We start from the raw sequence: 14610 nt of genomic DNA, 5'->3' as shown, positions 1-14610 counted from the left end.
TCTGTCAGTTTCTAGTGTACAGCACAGTGTTTCAGTCATACATGAACATACATATATTCGTTTTCAAAATCTTTTTCATCATAAATTACTATAAGATATTGAATATGGTTCCCTGTGCTCTACAGCATGAACTTGTTTATCTATTCTATGTATATCAGTTAGTATCTGTAAATCTCTAAGTCCCAGTTTATCCCCTCCCACCCTCTTCCCCTCCAGTAACCACTAGTTTGTTCTCTATGTCCAGGACTCTGTTTCTGTCTTGCAAATAAGTTCATTTGTCTTCCTAAATTTTTAAGATTCCACATATAAGTGATATCATACAGTATTTTTCTTTCTCTTTCTGGCTTATTTCGCTTAGAATGACAATCTCCAGGTCCATCCATATTACTGCAAATGGCATTATTTTATTATTTTTATGGCTGAGTAGTATTACATTGTATAAATATACCACAACTTCTTTATCCAGTCATCTGTCAATGGACATTTAGGTTGTTTCCATGTCTTAGCTATTGTAAATAGTGCTGCTATGAAGACTGGGATGCATTTATCTTTTTGAATTAAGGTTTCCTCTAGATATGCACCCAGAAGTGGGATTGTTGGATCATATGGTAAGTCTATTTTTAGTCTTTTGAGGACTCTCCATACTGTTTTCCATAATGGCTGCACCGAACTACATTCCCACCAGCAGTGTAGGAGGATTCCCTTTTCTCCACAGCCTCTCCAGCATTTATCATTTGTGGACTTTTGAATGATGGCCATTTTGACAGGTGTGAGGTGATACCTCATTGTAGTTTTGATTTGCATTTGTCTGATAATTAGTGATATTGAGCATTTGTTCATGTGCCTATTGGCCATTTGTATGTCTTCCTTGGAGAATTGCTTGTTTAGGTCTTCTGCCCAGTTTTTGATGGGGTTGTTTGTTTTTTTTTTTATTATTATTAAGTCGTATGAGCTGTTCATATATTCTGGAGATTGGGTCATTGTTGGTCCCATCTTTTGCAGATATTTTCTCTCATTCCGTAGATTGTCTTTTTGTTTTGCATATGATTTCCCTTGCTGTGCAAAAGCTTATAAGTTTAATTAGGTCCCGTCTATTTATTTTTTCTATTTCTATTGCTTGGGTAGACTGCCCTAGGAGAACATTGCTGAGATTTATGTCGGATAATGTTTTGCCTATGTTTTCTTCTAACAGGTTTATAGTGTCTTGTCTTATGTTTAAGTCTTTAAGCCAGTTTGAGTTTATTTTTGTGTATGGTGTGAGGGAGTGTTCTAAATTCATTGATTTACATGCAACTGTCATTTTCCCAGCACCATTTGCTGAAGAGACTGTCTTTACTTCATTGTATGTTCTTGCCTCCTTTGTCAAAGATAAATTGACCAAAAGTTTGTGGATATATTTCTGGGCTGTCTGTTCTGTTTCCATGATTCATATGTCTGTTTTTGTACCAATATCATGCTGTTTTGATTACTGTAGCTTTGTAGTATTGTCTGAAATCTGGGGGGTTATTCTTCCAGCCTCTTTCTTTTTCTTCAGTAATGCTTTTGCAATTCTGGGTCTTCTGTGATTCCATGTATATTTTAGGATTATTTGTTCTAGTCCTGTGAAAAATGTCCTGGGTAATTTGATAGGGATGGCATAAATCTGTAGATTGCTTTGGGTAGTCTGGCCATTTTAACAATATTAATTCTTCCAATCCAAAAACATGGGATAATGAGGGGAAGGAAGAGATGAATGTCAGTAAGTTACAGGAACTTTTTCCTCTATATTTTAGTATATGCATGGAAAAAAACATGTATTCTAAACACTGGGTTACCTCTTGGTTAGAATTTGAGGGAACATGGACTTTTGGTCTTTATGTTCTGTACGTTTTGTGGGGTTTTTTGTTTTTTGTTTTCTTTTTTTTGCCTTACTTTTGAACTAAGAACATTTTATTGAAAGAACTTTTGAAATAAAGGAATATGTAATTTTAAAGCATAGTATCTTTTTAAAGAAATATCAAGCCATTTAAAGCTGGATGAAAATATAAGTGAATTATCACATTTCTAGATAGTAGGAAATAGACAAAGTTTATTAGGTATACAAGAAATTGAAGGGAAAATAGATTTCATTATACAAAAGTTTAAATTTCTGAAAATTAACAGGAGAAAAAACAACAGTAAAAGGACCAAGTAACAAACTGGAGGAAAGTTTTGCAATAAATAGGGCCACGGCTTACTGTTTTTTTATATGAAGGTGTCATAAGTTGCTGAGAAACACAAAGATTTCACAAGGTATATAGGTAAAAGCAATCTCATAAGATGAAATATAATCCATTTTAATTCTTGATTTAGACATGCTCCTGTAAATAGACAGCAATAAACAGAACCACCTGCACTTAAATTATTTTTTTATACTATTATAGGTGGATAGGGGAGGGAGGTAACATCTCTTAAAACAGTGAAGAATACTATTTTCTTTACTTCAGCTCCCTAACATGATTTACATATATTTACAGGGCTTTGGAATAGTATTTTGAAACTCACTTTTTGTTTTCCAGAGGTTTTAAAAAGTTTCTTGCCTTCTAAGACTCTGGGGACATCACTTAACTAAGTTAGTAGTCCTGACAGTTCATGAGCTTTGCTGTGTTTGACTGTGTATGTTAAGCTAGAGAACAAATAAAGAGCATTATTTTTTTGTTTTGTTATTAACTCGAATGTTCTTCTACTGTAGTGAAGATTTTGGGTTTCAGTACATGAGCTCAATAAAATGTGTATTGCCTTAGAGCAGCATGTATAGTGGTTAAAGGGGATATAGGCTTTCTTGTCAGACAGACCGGGAATTGAATATCAGTTCTGCTGCTTTTCAGCTGTATGACTTCTGTCAAGTTAATACTTCTAAAACCTCAGTGTCCTTATTTGTAGAATGAAATAACAATAGTAATTATTTAATAGGATTAAATGAGATCATGCATATTAATTGTTTAGATTAGTGCCTAGCTCATGGGAAATTTAATAATGGACAGCTGATATTATTATTAATGTATTTTTTCTTCACCTTCATTTCTAACATTTTAAGTGATTATATATAGAGAGTGATTTTATGTATTACATAAATTATGTATGTTTTGTATATATTTTATTTTTGACTTGATAATGTAGTTCTTTCAGAGTTTAACATCTAATAACTGCTGCATAAAATCAGACAAAATCTCTTATGGAAACAGCTTTGCAGAGTAGATTAGAGTCAGCCTATTATGTATTTTTGTGCTAGACTATTTTCTAGTTGAGTTCTTTAGTAAGTTTCTTACTCTGTAGAATTGTAAAATGGGAATAAAAGTATTTTCTTATTAGGTTGTTTGGAGGATTATATGAGTTCAAGCTATTAAAACTTGGAAATGATGATTCATATAAGGGTTTGACAAAGGTTTTTTAAAAATACTTAGCTTTGACATGTATCATCATCATCTGTACCATTGTAAACACTTAACGCAGTTTAAAACACGATTCTGAGAACTTTAAAACTCACTTAATCCCTGTAGCAACCCTGTTGAGGTAGTTATGTTACAATTACTATACAAACTGTAGCACAGGTAGGCCAAGTAACTCACCCACAGTCACACACTAATAAGTGGCAGAGCCAGGATCCAGATGTAAGTGTTGTAACTTCAAAAATCTGTGTATTTAACCACCAGTACTATACTGCCTCAACCGTCTTCATGCCCATCTGTGAACATCTACTATTTTGGGATTTATTTGGGGAGTTAGGGAATCAGAAAAAGGATAAATGACCTGGAGTGGTTTATAATAGTCTTGGAAGTATAGAGGCAGCATAATTGAGGCCTGTAGTTAGTCATCCTCTTCTCAGTTATTCAAACCCTATTATCTCTTGCTTCTCTAAAGCTTATGCGTTCATCACATGAATTTTTCAAGAGTATCTCAACTTCCGTATGTAATATGACAGCCTCTTAACCTCAGACTGCATATTGTTTTCCATTATGCTCCATCTTAGAACAGATCAGGTGCCCCCATAACCTTTCATAGTTTCCACATGGTATTGTTTCCAGCATCCATCGTATTGATGATGGAAGTCAGGCTTCAACAGTGGTGGCAGTCTTATTAAATGACTATTCTTGATTAATGAATTTTTCATTTCTTTCATTTTTTGTATCTTTATAAATTCCATTCTATGTTAAAATGTTCCTTCAGATTAGTTACGCAGGCTGGTGGACAGACTCATCCATTGAAAGTCATTTTGATGGCCTTTTCTTTCATGTCTTGGAACTTACAGTGAAATTAATGAAGGAAATTCTGCCAGGTATAAATCAGAAATAATTTGTGTTAAGCTTTAGAATGTGTTTGTTTATGTTTAAATATGAGTTTAGTAGATCTTGAAACTTCAAATCATATTTAATTTCATAATGAAAATAATTTCATAAACATCATTAAAAATACTTAAGAGGCCTTAAGGCCAAAGTTCTTTTTAAAGAAAAGTTATACTAAAATTCAGTCTATTTAATTATCAAATATTAAAGACATAGATATTTTCTTCTTTTATACTATAAGACATTGATGAAAGAAACTAACGACAATACAAACAGATGGAAAGATACACTGTGTTTTTGGATTGAAAGAATCAAGATTGTTAAAATGACCATACTACCCAAGGCAACCTCCAGAGTCAGTGCCATCCCTATCAAATTTCCAATGGCAGTTTTCACAGAAGTAGAACAAATAATTTTAAAATTTGTATGAAAATACAAAAGACCCCATATAGCCAAAACAATCTTGAGAAAGAAGAACAGAGCTGGAGGAATCATGCACCCTGTCTTCAGACTATACTACAAAGCTACAGTAATCCAAACAGTATGGTACTGGCACAAAACAAACACATAGATCAATGGAACAGTATGGAAAGCCCAGAAATAAACCCATAAAGTTATGGTTAATTAATCTGTGACAAAAGAAGCAAGAACATACAGTGGAGAAAAGACAGTCTCTTCAATAAGTGATGCTGGGAAAACTGGACAGCTACATCAAATTTGAACATTCTCTAACACCATATTCAAAAATAAACTCAGAATGGATTAAAGACCTAAATGTAATACCAGATACTCTAGATACTGCCTAGAGGAAAACATAGGCAGAGTACTCTTTGGCATAAATCACAGCAATATTTTTTTGGATCTGTCTCTAAGAGTGAAGGAAATAAAAGCAAACATAAGCAAATGGGAACTAATTAAACTTAAAAGTTTATGCACAGCAGAAGAAACCGTTGACAAAATGAAGACAACTTACTGAATGGGAGAAAATATTGGCAAACAATGAGATTGACAAGGAATTAATATTCAGCATATATAAAAGCAGCTCATACAACTCAACATCAAAAACACAAACAACCTGAATAAAAGATGGGCACAAGGACTGAATAGATGTTTTTCCAAAGAAGACATGCTGGTGGCCAACAGGCATATGTAAAGATTCTTAACAGCACCAATCATTAGGAAAATGCAAATCAAAACCACAGTGAGGTATCACCTCACACCTGTCAGAATGGCTCTCATCAAAAATAACACAAATAACAAATGTTGGTGAGAATGTGGTGAAAGGGGACCCTCATTTACTCTTGGTGGAATTGTAAATTGGTGCAGCTACTGTAGAAAACAGTATCGAAGTTTCTCAGAAAACTAAAAATAGAGTTACCATATGACCCAGCAATTCCATTCCTGGATATATATCTGGAAAAAAATTCAGAAACACTAATTAGGAAAGATACATGCACCCCAGTGTTCATAGCAACATTATTTACAATTGCCAAAGTATGGAAGTACCCTAAGTGTATCAACAGATGAATGAATAAAGAAGATGTGGGCACACACACAATGAAATACTACTCAGCCATAAAGAAGAATGAAAGTTTGCCATTTGTAGCAATATAGGTGGACTTGGAAGTCATCATGGTAAGTAAAATAAGTCAGAGACAAATACTGTATGATATCACTTATATATGGAATCTAAAAAGTATTAAAAAAAAATAGTGTAACAGAAAAGCAGACTCACAGATGTGGAGAACAAACTAGTGGTTACCAGTAGGGATGGGGGAGGGGCAACTAAGGAGTGGAGGAGTGGGAGATACAAACTATTGGGTGTAAGATAGGCTGCAAGGACAAGGATGTATTGTACAACATGGAGAATATATCCAATATTTTTTAATAAATGTAAATGGAATATAACTTTTAAAAATTGTGTAAAAACGAAAGTATATAAAGAGTAAAAAGGTAAATTGTGGACCTTGTCTGCTTTTTCAGATTCCAGTCTCATTTTACTCTCTAGTTAGCTTTATATCTCTTGGGTAAGTAAATACCTAGGAGTTGAATTGCTGAGTCATATCACATGTCTAGTGATTTTAGATTGGATGATGGACATTGTATTACATTGTTGAGCATCTTATTTTTATTCTTTTTCTTTAAACAATATTGAGGTTTGTTTTGGGTGGCAGTTATGTTGGAGATCTTGATCCTTTTAAAGCTTGTTTATGTGTTTTTAGGGTGTGTTCAGCCTTTACTCTAGGCTGGCTTAGCCCTTCTGAGCACTCTATTAATGTCCTGGGTCTTTAATGAGGTCTCTTTACTCTGGTCAGAACAGGACTGTCTCCCAGCCCTATATGAGCTGTACAGCTTTAAACTCTGGTAGTTATTCTTTGGTTGACGTTGTGGGGTTTCACCATATATATGCATAGCTTGGCATTCCGCAAGACCTAAGGAGAACCTCTGTAGCTTACTGAGTCTCTGTATCTCCCACCTCTCTGGTACTCTGTTCCACAAATAGCTGCTTCTGCTTCCCTGAACTTTAATTTTTTTCTTGTCAGCTTAATGAGACTGCCCTACATGGTAGTCTGGAAAGTGACTTCTACCAGAAAACCTTGTTTGTCTCCCTTCACTCAGGATTACAGTCCTGTGCTGCCTATTGTGCAGTGTCTGAATATGGTTGTTTCATATATTTTGTCTTGTTTTTTTTTGTTGTTTCTGGAAGGCTCACTTGGTACCAGTTACTCTGTTAGTATAATAATAGTGACCAACCATCTATGTGCCCATCAGTCAGCTTGAATAATTTTCAGTCTCTTTTCACTAGGGTGGTTTAGCACTTCCAAGATACTATTATTTGATCCAAAATATTTTCAATATTGAATTCTAATAAATAGTTAGGTTCACTGAAAATGGTGAAATATGAGGCATGGTGTTTTAGGAAAGAAACCATCTGAGCCTTTCCAGAACTATGAAGAATCAAAGCCTTTTGGTCCCAGAATTCACCTTGGACTGCCAGAACTTCCTGGATCAAACCTAACACATCCCAGAATCTTTTTTAAAATTTGAAAATTTGAGTTGTAAGAGAGTGGTTCTTAAAAGTTCTCATCACAAGGGAAAAAAAATTGTAACTATGAGGTGTTGATGTTAACTAATCTTACTGTGGTAATCATTTTACAATGTGTATATATATATATAAAGTCATTATGTTGTGCACCTTAAACGCATACAGTGTTCTATGTTAATTATACCTCAATACACTGGAAGGAAAAGATGTAAAAATCTGGAATGCAATTTTCTTCATTATCATTTTCAAACATTTATTGTATGCCTACAGTCATTTGTAAAATAATAGCTATCCTGGTGCTAAAAGGTATAAGATCCTAATGAAGAGAGGAATACTTAGTGTTAACGGCAGGATACAGTGGCAAATGCCAAGTGAGTGACATCCCTGAAAGTGGTAATAGCATTTCAAGGGAGAGTGCTGAGTTGTCAGAGGAAGTTTAATAGATACGGAGATTTGATCTGTACTTGGAAGGAAAGATAGGCCTTAGATAAGTTATGTGGCTAGGAAAACACTATAATTAGCCATACTTTTGAAGTTCCTGTCCTGTGTCCTTGTGCCCTCTCCCTCACTGCCAGCCCTCCTGCCCCACCAAATCCGTCAGGTTATCTGCCACATTATTATTATTTTTTTAGCTGGCACTTAAAATATTTGAGATTTCCTGCACAATAGACTTTGTTGAAATAAATGCCTGTTGAATTTAATTTCACAGATAGTTTATCACTTTGTTTAGCCCTCCAAAACGTACTTGATATAAATTAAAGACAGTTTTTTCTTTAAAGACTTCTCTGTAATTTTTATGATATGTCTTTGAGTACTGTAACTTGCTTTTATTTTTATCAACTTAATGGGAAAATACTTCATCCTGAAGGCTGTGGGAAGGGGAAGCTTAACTAGTAGCTGACCTACCCCAGAGAAGAATTCCATTTTTCATTGCCCTTCAGGAGCCTCTCATTGACATGAATGCCTTGCATTCATTAGAACGGAAGGGTAGGAAAACTTTTATAATTCATGAAAATACGTAAGTAAAACAAAAATCTTAAACTGGCTTAATTTTATTTTTCCTACTTTCTTATGATATTGGAATTGATATTACTACCTCTAATAAATATATAGCAGTTTAGAGATGTGAAGAAGAAAATGGCATTTGAAATTAGAGACACCTCAGTGTTCCATTCTGGGTTCTGTTTTTTATTGACCATGACTTTGGAAAAGCTGCTTGTTTAGCTACTTTCTATGCTTTTGTATATCTATAAAAAGAGAAAAATGAGTTAGTAGGTGAATAGTAAGTTGCAGTTGTAACTGTTGTTCGGATTGCCTTTTGAATTATCAAGCATAATCTGCTTCCTCTGGATATTTAAGTATTTATATGTATCCATAAAAGAAAGGAATTCAGGTTCACTAAATGTGGATTCACTAAATATTTAAATTCTCTTATAATCTGTTTATTTCCCTAAGGTCAGTAGTAATGTCCCCTCTTTCATTTCTGATTTTAATTAAGTTGAGTCTTCTCTCTTTTTTTCCCCTTAGGTTTTTCAATTTTATTGGTGTTTTAAAGGAACTACCTTTGCTTTACTTGATTTTCTCTGTAGTTTCTTTATTCTCTGTTTTTTGTTCATATCCACTCCAACTATTATATTATATATTACACCTTCCTTCTGCTAGTTTTGATTAAGTTTGCTCTTTTTCTAGTTCCTTTTAAAGTGTAACATTAAGTTTTGGATTTGAAATTTTTTTTTTTAATGTAATTATAAATTTTCTTCTGAGCACTGCATTCACTGCCTCCTATGATGTTATGTTTTCATCTTAGTCTCAAAGTATTTTCTAATTTCCTTTTTGTTTTTTTCTTTGACCTATTGGTTATCTAAGAGGTGGTGTTTAATTTTCATGTATTTGTGAATTTTTTAGTTTTCCCTGTTACCGATGTATTGTTTCATTCCATTGTGGTCAGAGAAGATACTTTATATGATTTCAAACTTTTTAATTTATTGAGGTATTTTTGTGGCCTAACATATGTATCCTGGAGAATGTTTCATGTACATTTGCGAAAGAGTATATTCTGCTGTTACTGGGTAGAGTATTTAATATATGTCTTAGGTCTGATTGTTTATAATGTTCAGATTCTCTCTTTCCTTACTGATCTTCTGTCTAGTTTTTCTATCCATTATTGGAACTGGGATATTGAAATACCCAACCATTACTTTTAGAACTGCTTCTCCCTTCAGTTGCCTCAGTATTTGCCTCATATATTTTGGGGCTCTATTGTTAGATGTGTACCTTTTTATAATTGTTATAACTTCTTGCTGGATTGATCCTTTTTTATCACTATATAATGTCCTTTATCTCTTGTAACAATTTTTAATTTAAAGTATTTGGTCAGATATTACTATATCTATCCAGCTCTGTCTGAGTTACTATTTGCATGGAATATCTTTATCCATCCTTTCATTTTCAAGTTACTTGTTTCTTTTGAGGTAAACTGAGTCTCTTCTAGAAAGCTTAGAAATGGAATCATATGTTTTTCAAATCTGTTCTGACAGTGTGTCTTTTAATTGGAGCGTTTAATCTATTTACATTTAAAGTAACCACTGATAAGGAGGGACTTCTGCCATTTTGCTCTTTGTTTGATCTGTGTCATCTTTCTTTGTTCCCCAGTTCCTCTGTTACTGCCTCCTTTTGTGTTTAATTTTGATTCCCTTTTCATTTCCTTTTTGTGTATATTTTAGTGATTACTTAGTGGTTACCTTGGAGATTACTTAGCATTTTACACTTACAACAACCTAGATTGAATTAATAACAACTTAGTTTAAATACCAAAATTATATATCTCCATCCTCCCCTTTCATGTTCTTATTGTCACACATTACACATTGTGTGTCCGTAATGTAGATTTATAATTATCTTTCTATGCATTAGTCTTTTAAATCATATAGTTTAAATGGTAAATATACTACTTCTGGCTCTTTATTTATCTGTGTAGTTAACCTTTACTGGTCTTTATTTTTTTGTATGGCTTTGGATTATTGTCTAGTGTTCTTTCATTTCAGCCTAACGATTCCCGTTAGTGTTTCTTGTTGTTCAGATCTACTTGTGACAAAACCCCTGAACTTTTGTTCGTCTGAAAATACCTTAACTGCTCCTTTATTTTCAGGATAGTTTTTCTGGATATCGAATTCTTAGTTCACTTTTTTTCTTTAAGCATTTGCAATGTCATTCCACTGCCACAGCCTCCACGGTTTCTGATGAGAAATTGGCTGCTAATGTTATTGAGGGTCCCTTGTATATTATGAATCACTTCTTGCAGTTTTCAATATTCTCTCTTTGTCTTTCAGTAGTTTAAATATGATGTATCTTGGTATGGGTCTTTTTTAATTTATCCTTTTGGAATTGGCTAAGCTTTCTTGGATGGTTAGATTCATGTCTTTATTAGATTTGGGACATTATTTCTTCAGATATTCTTCCTGCCCTTCTCTTGCCTTTGGGATTCCCAATATGTGTATGTTGCTGTGCATGATGGTACATCACAGTCTCTTAAGGTGTGTTCATTTTTCTTCATTCTTTTCTCTTTCTGCTCCTTAAACTATGTAGTTAGTAAAATCACTCATGAACAGTAATCACAAACTATTAATTTATTGGGTTTTACTGGGCCACAGTCTAACAACTGTCAGTTATTTGATATAGTATACAATTCACCCTTGAATAACACAGGTTTGAACTGTGCTGGTCCAATTATACACAGATTTTTTTCGGTGACACAAATAGTACTACATGACCCATGGTTGGTTGAATATGTGGATACAGAACTGGATTCGGAGGGCTGGCTATGGGACTTGAGCATCAGTGGATTTTGATATCTGTGGTGGGTCCTGGAACCAGTCCCCTCCAGATACCAAAGGACAACTGTATTATGTAAGTCAGCATAGGCTAAGTCCCTGTGGTAGAGGATAAAAACAGCACTGTGAACCAAGTGCTGGCTCTTAAAGCTTCTGCCCAGAAATGACACAAAATCACTTCCCTTTGTGTTTTATAAGCCAAAGTTACATGGCCATACTTAATTTTAACTGGTCAAGAAAGCACAGTTCTTTTATGTTCCCAAGAGTAAAGAATATAGTATTTGTCACTAGCATGAATGACAACCAGGTATGCATGTAATGTGATTGTATCTGTCTGGCTCTGAGAAGCCTCTATTGCTAAACAGAAACTATACTTCTCAATATGCTTTTATTATCTCCCTTCAGAAAGGATATGATAAAGTTGTCTGAAAAGACATTCTACTGCCAGTAGAGGCTCTTGTGCACCCTCATTAATAGTCTCCTACTTATCTGCAGACTACTCCTGCCCCTACTTCATTCCCAGTCCGTTCTTTAGTATTCGTTGTAATATTTCTTTGTGTACACAAAGGTTATTGTTAGTCTCTTGAACACTATTAGTTTTCAGTTTCTCAGCACCTGGAATTGAAGCCACGGGCTCACATGTCAGCTCCTTCACTTACTAGCTCTGTGACCATAAACAAAATTCTTAATAATAAACTGAAGCTTTAGTTTCTTTTTTTGAATAATAATGCATGTCTCAAAGGATTATAATCAGTTAGTTGAGATAGTGTGTGCAGAACATTTTGTACAAGCATACTTAGTAAATGCTCAATTTATTTCTTTTTTTCCCCCCAGGCATCTAGTTCTCTTTATAATATGGCTTTAATTTATCCTTCCAGCCTCATCTTCCATGACTCCCTTCCAAAAATCTGATGCAATACTCTCAAATTATTGTTGGCCTATAAGTAGGAATTTTTTTTATCAGAAAGTTAGATTTTTTTGTTAAATTAATTTTTTAATAGTTTACTGCATTTTAGTGTGTTTGGAGGGAGGGATGGAAACTGCTTTGAAATTTATCTATAATTGTTTAATGGAAGTCATTGAGAAGTCAGCATTTACTTAAATTTGCTATAAAATTCTTATCGTAATATTTAGCTCTAATAAATGAGAGTATTTATATAAAGGAAAATAGTTTCCAGTTTTAAGAGGTTTCCACCTTTGTCTTGAAAATCACCTACAGATCAGAAAGTTGAAATACTGTTTTCATCTTTAATAAAAGATAGAGGTATCTCTAACTCATGACCTAAAAATTGGATGAGAAAGAATAAATGACTTAGGAAGAATAGCAAGCCTGAGAGCCTAAGGTTATCTACGTGTTATTGATGAAAATCAGCTTGTTTAATCTGCAAAACCCTAGATGGCTCAGGAATTAGATGCACTATTACCACAGAAATATAGGAGTGAGCTAGGCGCCATAAACAGGGCAATTGTTTGAAAAATCTAAATAAAGAATAAGATTTCTATGTTCTCACCTCAGAGGAGATAGGAAATGTATTGTCTGATTAAACCAAAGGGATGCCAGACACACAGTAGGGCAAGGATGAGATGCTAAACTAAAGATGGGGATTAAATGAAAGTTGTTGTTGAGCAATAGGACACAGACAAGCTTTCTTCCCCTGCTTGGCTGCAGACTTCTGGCTTCCATACTTAGATATCCCAGGCAGGATTGAGGGATCTTTACTGGGGAAATTAAGCCATTCCAGATGAATGACCCACCAGGCCCTTATATTGTAAGACCTCAACAAAAATGCCAACTGACCACTACCCTGAGGTCCACCAGTTGCCAACCCAACCTGAACACAGAGTTTGTAATTCATTTTTTTCTTATTAACCTGTTAAACATGAACAAATGTTGGTAGTCAAGGATTAGCAGCCATGTTTCCAATGTAAAAGAGACACACACCATAAAAAAGGAAATTCAAAGGAAATAGACAATGCAGGGAGCAAAAACACTTTGGGGAAATGATAATTAACAATCTGAGTCAGGTATTAACTAATTATAAAAAAATAGGTGCTGTAATAAAAAGGGGAGTTGGGTGAAAATGTTCCTGGAATGAAAACTGTAGTAGCAGAAATTAAAAATTCAGTGAATGCATCGAGGGACCCTCCCAGGATATAGAACAATGGCAGAAGAAACGTCTTTTCAGATAACTATATCATAGTCTTTTTTTTTTTTTTGAAGGGACAGGTATTCAAGTGTCAAAATGAAATACAGACATTTTTGACTTGAGAGTTCTAAGTTTACTTCTCATGTACCTTTCCAGGAAGCCCCAAGAATATGTGAACCGAGGAAGAGATGGGATCTATAAAATAAAGAATTCAGCATAGGAAAGAAGCAAAGAAATCATAAAAGGATGATGACAAAGTAAATATCAGGTTGATAGCTGTGCATTAGACTTAGATAGTAGGGCAGTGGGCATAAAGAGGGATGTCTGGGTGGGGGGCAGGATGGAAATAGTAAGTTATGTAACAAGTTTGACCACACAGATTATATTAATAGTTGTTTGAGCTATTAAGGAGTATGAGAAGACTTAGGTATACATTTAAAGAAAACCAAGCAAATGAAAATATGTGGTAAAGTTAACTTTGGGAAAATTAAGAAGTTACATAAGGAAATAAATATAATTATTGAACACTACTTGACCTAGGAGTGAAAAATATTTATATATTTATCATAATGAAAATATTTTGGTATAATTAAATTGGGAGGAAAGGGGAAAAGGGAAGAAATGAGGGTATAAATTTAATAGATGATATCTAAAATTAATGATGTCAAAGCAGTGTAAACACATGGTCTACAAAATATGCAGGTAAATAGAAGATAATAGCTAAAAGAATTCAAACTGGTTGCCTTCTCACTAAACACTACTTTTGTAGTTATTTTCCTTTATCATGAGCTTTCTAGCATTATTTGACTAATTTATGTGTGTATTACTTTGAAAAATAATTTTACATTAGATATAGTGGAGAACATCTCAGGAAATTCATCACAATGCTTTGTGTGATTAGCAGTTCAGATATTCTAATAATTCTGTAAACTGATTCATGGTGTCCTTTTAAGGGCTGTCACATCAGGCAAGTGTACTAATTGAACACGAACATGTGTGGTTAAACATTAGCCAATTTAGCCATTCAGACACGTAGAAGGAATCCAGTTATTCCAGGTCATGGCAGTAGCAGAGCAGATTAGTAATAAAACAGCACCAACCTTCTATATGGTAAATAATCTAAAACTGAAAAGAAGACTTCCAAATAATTTTCTGGGCATCTAAATAATTTTCACAAAGCTAGGAACCTTGAAAGCTGTCGAACTTGTTAGACTCTTTGCATATAATTTTAATAGTGTAGACAAATTGATTTCTAGGATTGTAGGTAACTGGAAACGGAAGGATGA

The 14610-nt window shown here is 34.1% G+C and overlaps 1 protein-coding gene across 4 annotated transcripts in view; it reads left to right on the top strand.

Moving 5' to 3' along the window:
• RIC1 (RIC1 homolog, RAB6A GEF complex partner 1) overlaps positions 1-14610 on the top strand; it is a 102251-nt gene that overhangs the window by 38102 nt on the left and 49539 nt on the right. The window contains exon 2 of one of the 4 annotated variants that reach the window (XM_031449757.2): positions 13481-13581. The exons of the other annotated variants lie outside the window; for them this stretch is intronic. Within the exon in view, the coding sequence (XP_031305617.1) occupies positions 13571-13581 (11 nt within the window). The 5' untranslated portion in view covers positions 13481-13570. The remainder of the gene's footprint in view (positions 1-13480; positions 13582-14610) is intronic. 4 annotated transcript variants of the gene reach the window in all.

This window comes from Camelus dromedarius, chromosome 10 (assembly GCF_036321535.1).
Source record: "Camelus dromedarius isolate mCamDro1 chromosome 10, mCamDro1.pat, whole genome shotgun sequence".
Lineage (NCBI taxonomy): Eukaryota > Metazoa > Chordata > Mammalia > Artiodactyla > Camelidae > Camelus > Camelus dromedarius.
This window is presented reverse-complemented; position numbering and strand designations above follow the sequence as displayed.